The sequence below is a fragment of the Netta rufina genome, assembly GCF_964035555.1.
Source record: "Netta rufina genome assembly, chromosome: 8".
Taxonomy (NCBI): Eukaryota; Metazoa; Chordata; class Aves; order Anseriformes; family Anatidae; genus Netta; species Netta rufina.
Window position 1 is genome coordinate 6,633,220 of NC_140131.1, and position 14,828 is coordinate 6,648,047.

Sequence of the window (14,828 nt, forward strand, 5' to 3'; positions counted from 1 at the left end):
CGGTTATTACTGATGCTATCTGTTTGTTCTGTGCTCCCCTATCTTTTTTTCCTTAAGAAGATATCAGGATTTTGCTTCCTGGTGTTCCTTTCAGCAGGCTGTGTGTTTTGGCTGGTGGAGTCAGAAACCCAATGAGGATTTTTTTTTTTAATTTTGTTGTGGTAATTTTGTGTACAGACTTGGATACGACATATTAATGCAATATAGCTCTTTGATCATTAGATGCAGATGTTTCATCTGTCCTGACACTGACCAGGTTACTTTAACTTTGTTAGTGCAAGGTCTAATTTGTTTCTTCTGTGGTTTTTTGTCCAGCAGTTCTGATGGTGAGGAAGTTGGGCCAAATTTTTTCAGCTGGCCTGTCTTATCCCATTGCCAGTAACCCAAAGATCAGCTGAGAACCCCCGTGAAAGGTCAGGCTGACATCTAAATGCTGTGAAGGAGAAAAGTACAGTCAGACTAAGCCACAAAGATAATCTTCTGACTTCTGAGATGCAGCAGCAGTTTTTTGTTTGAGTGCAGCATCACTTCTTAAGGACAGTGACGTTCCCGGGAGCACGCACAATGTGAAATTTTAGCCAACCTGTGAGCAGTAGTAGTCTACTGGGCAGAAACCAAGCTGAATGTGAGCTGAACTAAAGCAGCTGTTCCAGCAGCAGGCAAAATAATAATTTGATGCAGTTTGGAAACATCTCATCCTTAAGAAAGAGGCAATCAAACTAAACTCTCATCTCTGTGAGCCTTACACACAGTCAAAGTGTGTGTTGTCACCCAGTGCTTCTGTGCTCATGAGAAATGAGCTCATAAAATTGCTAGAATTAGGAAGGCAATGGGAAGGCTAGCACTGAAGATGGGAAGTTGAAATGTAGAAGTAATGCACTGGTAGAAGGAGAACAGATGTGCTGAGTTTATTCTCTCTTCTTCTGGCAGGTCACCAACATCAGACCTCAACACGGCATTGCATGAGTGCATGGCAGCTCTGGATTTATTTCTTAGCAACAAGTTCTCAGATGCTTTGGCTTCTTTACAAGCAAAGTAAGTTGGTTACTTATACCAGTTTTCCTTTGTTTATCTCTCCTTGCTTCACCATCTCACGAGAATTGCCTAGACAGCTAGTTCTCTATCAATAATTGATAAGGCTATGGTTTTGGTTCAGAAAGGGATGGTAAATAATATATTAAGTTTTTGGCAAGACAGAATAAGTGCTTTACATGTGGTTGAGTAAGTAATGTGATTGATCAAAGGTAACTACAAAAAGTACTGAATTGCTATCCAGAGAAGTAACCATTTAGCTATAGCACAGTATGTGAGATTCTTAACTCTGGAAAGAATTAAGTCTGACTTCTGTCACCCCCCACCCCATTTTCTCACATACAGCCAAGTTTGTAGTTTTGTGCCTAAATCAGCAACTGACAGGGTGTCGTCAGGCTTGAGATGTGTTACTGTAGGTTTGAATTTAAATTTATAAGTTTACTTTGTGACTGAATTATTTATTTATTTTCAAATACCTAACTGCTTGCAGAAACTTTCTCACAGCTTATTTTACAGTTCAGTGCTGCGGTCATGCATTCTGTTTCCTAATTACATGTTGCCTGGCTGCAAGCAGTGAGGTCAAAAAATAACTTCTAAAAATTGTCTCATCAGTTTCTGTGATTTTTTTTTCATACCCTGGCCTTAAGTTACCTGTGCTCTTGGATTCTTGAAGTCTGTGGTTAATTTGCATTTTTTTCCCTCAGTTTGCACCATGTATTTTTGAGCTAGCAGGAAATGACATTGTACGTTCTTCCAGGTCACTGGATTATCAAACAAGTAAAATTCACAGGTGATACAGGTCCTCTCTTTTGCCAGTTCAATTTGTCTTTTCCTTTATCCTTGACTGCATGACTTGAGAAGTGTTTGAGGTTATCAGTGATCTAATGGGTCACGTAATAGAGCTCTGGGTGCTTGCATGCAGAAGTTCAGAGAAGGCACATGCAAACGCTTTTCAGCAAACATTATGACCCTTTATATTTGCTACAGACCAGGATGAGGCCTCAGATGTCCTCAGCAGGCGCAGCAGGTCGATCAGGTTGCATCAGCTTCCTTTCCACCCAATTACCTTTTACTCGCCTCGCTCGTGTTATACATGAGTGTAGTCGTCAGTGTTCTGCATCTCCTTTGCTTCCTCTTCCCAAGTCCTCCCCAAGCTGTGACTGCCCTGGCAGGAGCATGTGTTAGAAATGCATCAGGGATAAATCTGTTTTGCTTTGCTGGGCTATCGGCCTCAGTCTTTGGCACCAGAATCTGTAGCTTACCCATTTAAGTACACAGTGTGGAAGACATTCATAATAAATGGTAGGCTCAGGCATATTACTAACACTGGGTTTATTCACAGCAGTGTTGTTTTGTGTTTATGTATCATCAGAAGATATCATTGAAATGGCAAGAATAATTGTTGTCATTAAGTTCTGATGGTAAAGCCCCTGTGCCCATCTGGAAATGCTTACTCAGTGTTTAGCACAGAATGGGGAGATACTTTTGGAGATCCCAAAGCACTGCAAAAGCTTGTGTGGCTGTGGTATTTTTTTACCCCATAAATCCATTTTTCTTGTATTGCATATGGTTTCCATTCAGCTTTTGTCGGGCCCTGCAGAATACATTTCATGAGCTGCCATTCCATTTTTGTACCTGAGTGTGTTGCATATTGCAAAACCATTTTGAAACAGGTTTTTCATGTTAGCCTGTTACGAGGAGTCCTTATTCCTGTTGTCCTTTGGCAGCAGGGAAATACAGGCTTATGATCTTTGCAAGTGTATCGCAGAACCAGGATGCTAAATTTCCCCACAGATGATATCCATTATGAACACACTCCATCTCTTCAGGGAACGACAAGAGCTGTGGAGTGGGCACATGTGGTAATACTGAGTATTTTCTTTGGGAGTCATCAATTCCTCACTGCTGCCTTTTAGCATGCTGAGATTTGAAATTGGTTTTCACAGTCCATAAACATACTATCTTTGTTTAAAGAAATACTTTTCAGTTTTTACACGCTTGTAAAGAATATCTTATCCTAAATTTTGCAGCTTTGCCACTTAAGATGTTGTAGGACATACTCTGCTCTGTATTACATTGCTGCAGATTCACTAAATTACTCACATTTGGCTTCCACGATAAATGTATTTCCAACTGATTTGTACCATGTGTAGCTGAGAACAGATTTTGGCAATGGATGAGAATTAAAATCGGAAGATCTCTCTTAGCAGCTTAAAAAGAAATATCTAAGGATATTGTCTAGACTTGTGTTGAGATAAAGCTCTTTTTTCCTGTTAGAAAAAAACATATGCTCCATAAAGATGAGGACTTGTTTCATAAAAATCTTAGTCTGATGTTTTTTCTTCATGTTATGTAACATTTTGTTTCCTCAGCTACCTTTTAAGTTTTAGTTTTCTTTCTTATCATTAAAACTCTCGTTGCTCAACTGTGGGCTCTGGTTCTCTTGTGGTTCCTGCAGTAGGTTTAATTAGTTTAATCTCTTATATGGAATATTCATATTCAGACTAAGAACACCAAGAAATTCCTTAAATTTAGCTCCCAAACAAAATGTTTATTTTTAATATACACCCTGGTAACTGTGACAATGGGTAATGCTAAAACTGACTTGTCTCGGGGGTGGGGACAAATCTTCTGTTCCTCCTCAACCCCAAGATACAGCAAATCAATTAAAAGCTGACTAGGTTTTCGTTCTCTTGTAATTGCGAACAGATAATTAGCACTGAAAGAGTTGATAACAGTGAGATTTCCCCTTCCCTTCTGTGAAACAAATGTTTAATATTTTAACAATTATCCTGAAGGAAAGCATATCATAATCACCTGATGGTTTGCTGATGTCAGATTGCTTGGGAGAATAGTAAATAATAAAGATAAATTCATGATGCAGAGCAATCTGGATCATTGGGTAAGCTGCAACACATCTGGCTTGCTGCTTGCAATATTATAAAAACGAGAGTGATTCATTCTGGGCAGTTGACTTGAACCTGGAAATAGTCTCCCCAAAGCCCCTGCAGATGCCAGTAGAATGTTAATTCCAGAGAGACTGCGTCTGAAAGGTAAGCTCAGTCCTGTGATGTATGAATATGACAGGTGGGTACGGAGACATTCTGGTACTGCTTTGCTGGTTACTTGCACAACTGTTATACTCTGCACAGCGGAGTTCTAGAATACTTATTTACCATCACTGGAATTTTTTTAATCCAAATTACAATATTCAATGTTATTTTTTGTATTCTAAGTTTTTAAAGGTTATTAAGGTTTGAATGGGAACCTTTTAATGTCTGCCTTCATTGTGTGGTGAAGTGTTCTTGTACTGTAGAGCAAAAGCAAATATGATGCTGTTCAGTGAGGTGTTGGAGCGTGCCATGAGAACTAGCCAAGAAGGTGTGTGATTGTCATACTGAGCAGTACAAGAGTAAGGGGGAGAACATGGAGGTAGCTTGAAGGTCTAGAAAGTGTTTGGATAAAAATGTCCTCCAACAATGTCCTGAGGGGGAAAAAAAAAAAAGGCTGTTATATTTCATCCTGAATCCATCCATATAAAATGCAGGCCTTAAAACAAAACGTAACTGGCAGTTTCAGTTATTCATTTAGTATAAATAGCTTAGATAACTGCTACATTTGTTTTCAAATGGTTGCATTGCTGTCTATCTCCCAGATGAAGAAAAAAAATACTAAGTTTTGATACTGATAAATACCAGTTGCATAATGAGAAACATTAACCTACTTTAATATCCTGTAAAATACTATAAGCAAAATAGATGAAACCATTGATTAGGGAAGGAGTGATTTTGCATCAGAAGCAAATTGTTGGAGAGAAAAATCCCTCTTCACCATCGTATACTTGAAAGTATAAATTTTCCTTTCAGTACAGTGGATTTTATGTTTATCTGCTTTGATTTTGAAAGCAAATTTCTAAAATTTTGGAAGAGGTCTATTTTAGTGCCTTTCCTGTGCATTGAATGTGAAACTTGGAAAGGGTTTTATTTTAATAAAGGTGAGATGAATTGTGTTTCTTTGTGCCCGCTGCGGCTGATGACTAATCAAGTGAACAGGAACACTTCATCAGGTTGGCATATTACAATATGGTTTTTTTTTTTTCTGCTTTGCATTGTCAGTCTACTGAAAGAATTTTGATCCAGGAGGCCAAGACAGAGCTGTCATGGCTCTGCTGGATTTTAAGTTAATTTCTCCATTATTAGTTTGTTCTTTTTTCACATTGGAAACGAGATGGCTGTCAGTATAGTTCAGGGGCTCCCAGTACTTACAGCAGTAGGTGATTTCCCCACACAGCTTTTCTGCTAGATGGGTTTAGAGGTTGCTTAGAGCAGCTTTTTAGGTAACCTGTGGACATGGTGTGGGCAACGAGGAATTAAGGACAGTCACAGAACATGGACTGCTCTGTGGCTTAAAGATGTGCACTGCACATTTCTTCGGTACAGCCCGCCTGCTCTGTGCCATGTGTGTTGGAAAAAGTAGCCCTTTGGCATCGTTATGGAGGGTGGCGAGGGAAGCACCAGGTATCTGTGTAATGCTGTCTGTGCCGGTACCAGGTATTATTTTAATCCCTAAATCTCAAAACATACATATAACGAGGCAAGTCAGGATCATATAATCACTGGGATTTCTTTTTGGTGATTTCATTGTGTAGTGTCATTGAGAGGGGGTTACTTTAGATATAGAAGAGGTTATTTTTTTAGTCTCCGGAAAATATTAACCGAACATCAGGGACTCCTGAGGACATTTCAGGGTTTTTCACTCCACCCAGCGAAAGAATCAATGCGTGGATTCAGACCAGCACTGTGAGTTACCAGATCACTGTTGGGGTGACTGTCCAGATCAATGCAGGGTTGTCTTAGGCTACCATAACATTATCTTTCAGTACAATCCAGGTATCAAAAACTGGGGAGGCAAATGTCTTCCTGGGAGAGGAAGTGGGTGAACTGAGGTGTCTTTAGAGCGTGGCTTTTCTCCTTAAAATAAAATCACACAATCATGGAGTGGCCAAGGTGGGAAGGGACCTCTGGAGGTGGTCTTGTTCATCTGCCTGCTCAAGTAAGGTCTCAGCCCAGATTGCTGTTAGCTCTCAAGGGCATGTTGCTGGCACATCACTTTCTGCTTGGAAAAAAAGCACAACGAGGTCACTCATTTTGAAAAACAAACACCTGAAGTGCATGTATGGAGAATAGGCGTACTGTTTGATTGCAGGTATTTGTGTATATTCCCTGCAGTAGGGAACTATCTGATCCATTCTAAAAGTGTAAACAATGGAAATAACAAATGTAGCTCTTTAGCAGTGTTTGTCTAAGTCATGGAGTTTGTCATGGGTGAATTAGCAAGCCCCACAGAGTTCCTGTGGCAGGAATTCATCTGAGCTTTCTCTTCAACCTGTTTCCCAAGTCATCTTGATTGGACCTCTAGGCCTGAGGATATTTTGATTCATTCACAGGTGGTTATAACATACATGGCTACTGCATGAATGCTGGAAATGCAAGCAATATGTAAACCCTTCCCAACAGAGAAAAGGTGCTGGTAATGGCTGCAGATGGAATTTACTTGTCTTCCCTTGCATTCTTGTCAAAGTTTTTAAGCTTTCTGTAAAAGAAGCATCATCTGACATCTCATAGGAATGCATGGGGCGGAAGGTTAGCAGAAGCGGAGAGGAGGAAAAAGCTATAATGTTTGGTTTAAACTGGAATGCTTCTGGTAGGAAGATCTGTTTGAAAAAAGATGCTATTTTGGCCAGGATTATAGTATTCTGTTACATGTCTCCTTGAGTCTGTCCTGAGTAACTGTCCTAAAATAGAAGAATGATGTCTAGATTTGTGTCACATGCTGTAGAGTTCATTTAGGTAATCTATTAAAGAAAAAAAAAAAGATTTGATTTCCCTGAATGGTTAGCCATGCAGATAATTCCTGTACTTCAGGCATGTTAAATACCTATCTTTAGCTCAGAACTGGAACATTTTAGCACAGTTTTTGAAACTGGAGATGCAGTCGTATTTTCCTGCACAAATCTGAATCTGTTAGCATTTCTTGATTATAGTAACTGTTTGTATGTCCTTTGTGTTTGATTTCTAGTTCAGTTGGACCTAGTTTTTGGAGTTTGATTTTTTTTTTTTTTTGGTAAGTAATTATGAAATCAAAGCAGCTGTTCTTTGAATCTTGTGTTTTTTCTTGCAGAACTAAAGACAGTATGTATCATGCACTGACTTATGCCACCATACTGGAAATGCAAGCTATGATGACATTTGATCCTCAGGACATAATGAATGCAGGAAACACAATGAAAGAAGCTCAAGCCACCTGTCAAAAGTAAGTATGGGGCAATGCAGTCAATAAATAGTCCATTCATGGAAAAGCCTTGAAAGACATCCAGGTTAGAAAAAGACATGTAATTTCATAGGAATTATAGGAAAACAGAAGTTGGCAGGGACATCAAGAGGTCATCTAGTCCAGCTTCCTGATGAAAGGAGGGTCAATAATGAGGTTAGACCACATCACTTAGGGTTTTCAGCGTTCTTGTCCTGAAAACTTTTGTTTACTGCAGTATCTGATTTTTCTTGTCAATTAACTTTTTTGTCCTATCTGTTGCCCTGGTTCTGCAGTGTCTGGAGGCTATTTACCGTTTACAGTTGCAGCACAGTTCTTCCCTTTAGTGATGGTTGTGCTGTAGCCATCTGTCTTTGAGCCAGCAGTGCTCCCAGTTCTGTACACACATGCACGCACAGAATGAATCAAAAGCCTCTTTATCCCCTTCCACCATCAAAATGGATTTCTGTGCACAAAGGACAAAAGACAGATCTCAGGAGGATCATGTTGACCAAGGTCTATGTGGAATATGCTCAAGTTTGCATATGTAGTGAGACGACAGAGGGTTGGTGAATACTACAGGTACGCTGGTGACTATAGATGGCCAGCTGAAAGATAGGGTTCTCATCTTGCTTCACGTTCAGAATGACCAAACTGACTTTTCTGCAGATTTAGGAAGAAATCTACAGTAGCTGATTCCATCAACAACCTTGTGCATAGACAAAGCCTTGAACACTTCACTGAAGGTAACATTATCTCTAATTTTCCTCTTTTTTTGCTGGAAGTGGAATTGTATTGAATTGTTCACACAACATGTTCTTACAGTTTGCTGACTCATTGACAAAATTTCTGATTTGTCCTTTACAACATCACTGGATCACTGTTTTGGTAATTGCTGTGTCACCATATATAAAATCTCTATTTTATATTGGTTGCTGACTCAGTATTTCCACAAATTGCTGTGTAAGGAAATACCTAGAAAGAAGCAGGAAAATGCCTAGAAAGGTTCTAGAGCCAAGAATTTCTGGAAGTCATTATTCCTGAAAAATTTCTCTAACTGTGTATCATTATTGTTTGGAGTTCATTTGATAGTCTAGAACTGAAACACTGCAGCCAATTCAGAAAAGATTTTTCTCAGTTTGAGATTTATGAGTTTATTCCTTTATTAATGGTCTAAGTATTTTTAAATTATTTTTCATCTGATTTTTGTTTTTTCCTGCTCCATGTAACACTAGAGGAAATCCATGCAGAAATTTGCTATGCTGAATGTTTGCTTCAGAGAGCAGCACTCACATTCCTCCAGGTATGTTTTTTTTTTTGCATGGCTCATTACAGAATAATACACACTGTACAGATTTCCTTTGTTAAAATTAATAGAAGTCTGTGGTTTCACCTAATGATCTATGACTCCTTCATCTGGATTAAATCTGGATTTTATCTGGATTATTTGCTGATGAGATAGTGACATGTTTTGTTATGCCCAATGATTATCTGAAAAGGCTTATCTCATTAGAAATTGGACTGAGTTCCCTGTGATGCCCTTCTCCATTCCCCTTTGGTTGTGTGAAACGTTGCTGCGCTAAGCAGTGATTTTCAAATACGGTGTGCTGGGATATCAGATCTCTAAAAAAAACATAAAAAAACAAAAACAAACAAACAAACAAAAAAAAAGAGAGAGAGAGAGATGGTCATTGAAGCTAGGCTAGGCTGGAATGCAAGGGAGATTTTGTTTCAGTCAGACTGGTGTTTGCTTTCCCAAGACTTCTTTCTCGCTTGTTTGTTTTTGAACGCTTCTATGGTCTGCACAGCTATTAAGCTCTACACATTCTTTTTGCTGAATAGTGCTGCCTGTCTTTAAAAGAATGGGAACTCTCCCTCTGCTTGGAATTTTATCTGTCTGGACTAATGAAGCTTGATTTGTTTGAGAAATCAGTATTAGCAACACTTATTCCAACTATCATTAACAATGTAAGCTGAAATCTAGAGCCTGGATAACTGATTTTTCTTTTTGATCTGCCTCAACTTGCTATGTAACATCAGGCCTCTTCATCTGTGCAGAGGGGATAATAGAAGTCAGTCACATTTACAAAGAGCTTCTGCTTCTTAGGTCAGAGATGCTGATAGAGAATGAAATGCAGGCGATGGATTTATAATGACTGGGAGTTGCCAGATGGGCTCTGATTTGTGTTGCTTGCAGTTCAGTTTATGAAACTTCACCCTTTTCTGCTATCTGCCTTGCCCCTCTACTAGAAACTATTGCTTCATGGCAAAGCCAGTAATCAAAATAGCTTCTTCTGAAGGTTTTCAGGATGCTGATAATGATGTCTTTATGGTAAGATGCTTGAATTTGAAATGGCTGAGGTGTATCTACCTATTTTCATATTCCTACTTTTTGGGATGAGTGGCCTGTGGCACTGAGGACAGTTCGGGTGATATCTGAAGCTATGGCCGCAATGTTTTCCAGAACTTCTGCATTATGCCAGTAAGAAAAATGTGTTTGATACAGTGCCTCTTGGTTTTAAGCACTGTTTCCACAGTTTTCTATTTTAAAAAATGTTTATAAATACATGAGAAATTTAAGAGTAAGAAAATAATTTATTGTCTTCTTCTGCATGAGAAATAACTGGTTTTTGCTTCCTCTTTTTCTCTGTGTTTAATTTTTCATGAACCCATGAACTGGTTTTAAAAATTAAACGAAAGCACTTGTCTCCAACAGCTACTGCAGTCAGTTAATTTTGATGCTTAATGTAAATGACCAAACCGAATTGAAAAAACATAGAAATTAGCATCAGGATTTTGAGGGGGAGGCTGAACTATTCTTGTATTGGTTACCTCTGTTGCTGGTATCTTGAGTATTGATTTAAATATTTTGCTTTAAACATTTTAAAATCATCTTCTTTCATCTTCCATTTTCTGTTCAAAGGAAAATGTACTTTTTTTTCTATTAGAAGGAAAATACAACTGAACCTTTACATATGAATAGGTATGCCCAACCCCTCCCCAGTTGCTAACACAATTTGTTCTACAGAACAAAGAAAAACAGGGTCGCATTGCTCTGTGATTATTTTGTCTGCATGTTACTGGGATTCAAGTCTCTGGGGATATATCAGAAAATACACGTTCGCTTATGGGGTGTTCTGTCCTCATTTATCACTCTTGACAACTCTGCTTAAGGATGGCTGTCAAAGACATGTCAGTGGTGATGTTGCAGTCTGCAGAAGTAAGCCCCTGCCCTTCAGTTCAGGCCATTAGGCTTCCTACACCAATTCATAATTCATTTTCTTACAGACTTCACAGTTTTCTGTAACTTTGATTGGGTTATCTTCCTGACTGTCAGAAGGATGGAAAGCTCTTTGGGGCAGGTTCTGTCTCTTTGTTTACATATTGAAGAGCAGAATTGGGCCCCATTTTCTTGACAATAGCAGTTAAACAACTGAACATTCATCTAATCTATGCTGTTTTCACCTAATCTATGCTATTTTCTCCACAATGGGTTGTACAGCCTCTCAAAATACCATCACAGAAAAATCATTTGCTAAAACGCATGTAGCCTTCCTATTCCAAAGTAATAGCAGATACCAAAACAAACCAGAATGACCGATTAGATGTGATGAATGAAGCAAGAAACTACCACCAGAAACTTATGAGACTAAAGAGTTTTCTCTTTGGGATACAGCTGTTAACTAAAGGTCCCCCAGATACACTTTTTTGTAAGTTCTCAGTTCATTATAGCTAGTAAAGTAACATGCTACCACACTAGTATGGGTCTCGGAGGCACTTAATTCAGACCAGAAAGAGCATATCCTGCATAACTTTACTTACCCTGCTTCCTTTTTAGGATGTGAAACTATATTCTGTAGACTCCTGAGGACAGGCAGTTATTTGTATCTGGTGCTGAGCCAGGAAATGTTCAGATCTTAACCATGCTGAAGGACAAATGAAAGAAAGCTATTTTTTGAAACAGCCACAAGTGCATGTACCGTAGATGCTATTCATTAGTTTAGTTCCCTGTGTCCATTAGGGAGATTCAAATGGTCCAGAGGTCACAGGGGCTATACAAATCACAGAATGCATCAAAGTAAAGCCAACAGATATCTGAAAAGAGTAAAACTGTTTTAATATAAAAAAGAAGTCATAAATGCATGTATTGTTTCATAGAGAATTATATTGTCAGTGTAATGATGCTTATGTTCAAGGCACATGTTCATCTCTGGAAGACAGAAGACGTTTGTAATGCTTATAAATGCTTATAAATTTGCTTATGAATTCTTATTGCGAACATCTTTCATTTCCAACAGGATGAGAATATGGTTAGCTTCATAAAAGGAGGCATCAAAGTCAGGAACAGTTACCAAACATACAGGTATGTCAGAGTGATGACACTATTGTGTGTACTCTTTCCATAAAAAGTGCAGCTGGTCAAATTCTCCAATTCACAAATTACTTTCTGATATATTTATTGCAGCCTTTATTATGGGCCTCATATCTAGAGCCTTTCTCTGCCCACACAAATTCCTTCTTTGCAAAACAAAAGGCATTGATATTATGGTTCATTTGGATTTTAAATTTGCATTAGGTAGACAGGGAATAGAAAAAAGAGGTAGTGGACCCTTCCCTTGTTTACTGCCAAGGTTTGCCTACTTGAGATATGATCAGGCATGAAGCAGGTCATCAGGCTTATGAAATTGCATTTCTTTGTAGTTTCTGCTGCAGCTTTTTGGAACGTTCAAACCCAGTAGCTGAAGCACAAGTAATTCCATAATAAAGGCATGAAACTAAAAATGAAGAGAATATAAAATGAAGAGCTTGCAATGGAAAATATAAATGGCTTCAAAAAAAGATTTAAGCAAATGTACAGGAAATAGATTTATCAGGGCTAATTAGCATGATAGAACAGATGCAGTCTCTCCACATCATGAAGTCCCCGAACAGACAATTCATAGAGGATGTTTTTCCAAGCATATGCCACTGTCTGTGTGAAATATTGGGTTAGCTGGACCTTTAATCTGGTTAAGTATGGCAGTTATTCTACTCTAAAGAGAAGGTGCATGCTATTAAAAATGATAAGCAGGGTTGCTTATCTAAACTCACAGTATATCTGTTACTTAGTGTCTAGAAGCCAAAAACATCTGCCTAAGCATATTTCTTTTTGGGAGGTAATGGAGAGAGGTTTTCAACATGTGCAAAGTGTTTTGAAGTGCAGTAGTAAATTCTGCAAAGGTAAATTAAAATGTACACCATGGGAAGCATACTCTATTGTGCCTCAATAAATTAAGAACAGCTCTACTATATGTAAAAACAAAGTGTAATAAATCTAGTTGGACTTAGGTGGTCTCCCTCAAAAGAATGCTAATAACAACTTCAATATTACTAAAACATACTTTAACAAAGGGGAAGTTTGTATGTGAGACTGGCAATTATGATTTTTGTACTGTACCTTTGATGTGGCAAGAAGTAATTGTTTTCAGCCCTGGTGAGAGTGTGGTGCAGAAGGTTGCGGCAAAAATGTGGAAATGAGCCTTTGTTTGCTTTGATTGATTAATATTTATCACAATAATTTCTGATACAAAAAAGTGATTTTTGCTTTCCCTGCTGTCAACAGAACAGGTTGGTAATCCACAACAACAGCAACCCTGACAAAGATAGTAGGGGTAAACATTACAAAGATATAAAACTCTCAGGGAGGAAAGGTTACCATAAAAAAAGATAGAGTGAAATAATATGGTAATTTAGAATGAAACATTTGCTTGCTGTCAGTACATAAAAAGTATGAGAAAATTTTCATGGTAGTAGAGACTAATGAAAAATTTAAAAAGATGAAAATTAAATTTGCATCATGTTTTGTTTTACTTTAGGACTTAAAATTTGGCCTCAGAAAAGCCACAAAAAGTCACGTGTATCAGACAAAACAGTATCCATTCCAGGTTCCGCAGAAGTGTACTGAAAGGGAGAAAGATGACAGTGTCCATGTTCACGTGGGTTTAAGGTGACTAAATGCAGGTCCATTGTAAAGGCTGCAATTACAGTGAAGTGTCTTAGATCTATTAGCAACAACCAGCTGTTAAAAATGTGACAGCCTGCATACAAACGTGTGGCTGCGATTGAGAGTGTTGTTTGTGTTTTTTTCCCTATGCATAAGCAAATTGAACTAAAACAATAATGTGAAAAACACATAACTGTGGAAAGCTTGGGGGAAAAGAAGCTTCAAATCCAGTTGGCTTACACAGGGCAATAAAGGGACGCTACCAAGTTGAGACCTAAAAGATTAGAAATATAAATAATTTCCAATATACCTGCTCACTTTTTAAAATTTCTTACAATTGACTTTTCCTATATATAACACAATGTTCTTTTGGTTGAACATGCACAAAATGGGAATACATAATCTAGAAATTAGTGAAATGCAAATCAAATTAATTAAAAAATTGCGAAGTCCTGTCTTCTGCACTGCCCCGTCGTCTCTTTGTAATAGTAAATCCCAAAAGCCAGTCTTGGGACATTTTCAGGCAGAAACGTGGTTGCAGATTGACTATGTCTGTTTGACAGGAATTCATCTCCAGGACTCCATATTTTTGAGTTGATAGTAATATGACAGAAATGGTTTGTTGATAAATCCAACAAAATGCTGTAGATGTTGTTCATCTGGGTGAGATGACAAATTCACCTTTTTTGAACTACTGTGTAGGTCAAGGTAATTGGATTACTTTCTTACTGAATTGTAATTAGTGTTAATCATTTTTTTTACTGACAATATGACAAAATCTTGTGCTTTTTCAGAGAGCTGGACAGTCTCATACAATCTCCACATTATGTCAAAGGGGAGAACCATCTCCATTTTGAGGGAGGTGTAAAGCTCGGGGTTGGAGCGTTTAATTTGGTATGTACCAGCAGTTCTTCTCTTAAGCTCAAGGTCTGCAAACTCCTGAAAATGTTCTTAATGTAACTTCCTGAGAAGTTCCACAGACATCAGGGTTACTATTCATGGGGTTAAAATTAGGTGTGTGTGTTGATACCCGCAGGATCCCAGTCTCTGATCTAACACTGGCAGATAGTTATACACTATAGAAATAAAGAGACTGCTACCCATAACATGCCAATACCGTTGTGTGTGTGCAGGCCCATGTGCACGTCCTGATGGAGAAATTATAAATTGAGCAATTTTCTTGTCTGACACAGGCTAAGAACATGTTCTTTGATGATATAGCAAAGTGCCTGTGCCCAGCTGCCAGTGGAGGTGATCTAGGTTAGCCCAGTGACCAGTGCTGGGAGGCACACAGGAGTGGGTTGTAGCCTCATGAGAAGGGAGCCATGGGGATAAGGGCTGGGAGAAGCCTTGCTCAGGAGCAGAAGATGCCGGTGCTTGTTGACTTCCATTTACTATTTAATTGGCACTGAGGGAGCAACCAAGGACAGGGAGTTGTCTGTTGGCAGGACAGTTGGTGGGGCAGGATGCGTGAGTGGAGCCTGGGATGCTGTTCAGGCCACTG

General features: G+C 38.6%; 1 protein-coding gene across 1 annotated transcript in view; it reads left to right on the forward strand.

Moving 5' to 3' along the window:
* Positions 1-934: 934 nt before the first annotated feature.
* The window catches only part of TTC39A (tetratricopeptide repeat domain 39A), a gene marked incomplete at its 3' end in the record, with an annotated part of 33,290 nt that continues 19,396 nt past the window's right edge, over positions 935-14,828 (forward strand). Inside the window, exons 1-6 of the mRNA XM_084290710.1 lie at positions 935-1,035; positions 7,213-7,344; positions 8,011-8,087; positions 8,577-8,644; positions 11,640-11,704; positions 14,119-14,218. Coding sequence (XP_084146836.1) covers positions 971-1,035; positions 7,213-7,344; positions 8,011-8,087; positions 8,577-8,644; positions 11,640-11,704; positions 14,119-14,218 — 507 coding nt within the window. The 5' untranslated portion in view covers positions 935-970. The remainder of the gene's footprint in view (positions 1,036-7,212; positions 7,345-8,010; positions 8,088-8,576; positions 8,645-11,639; positions 11,705-14,118; positions 14,219-14,828) is intronic.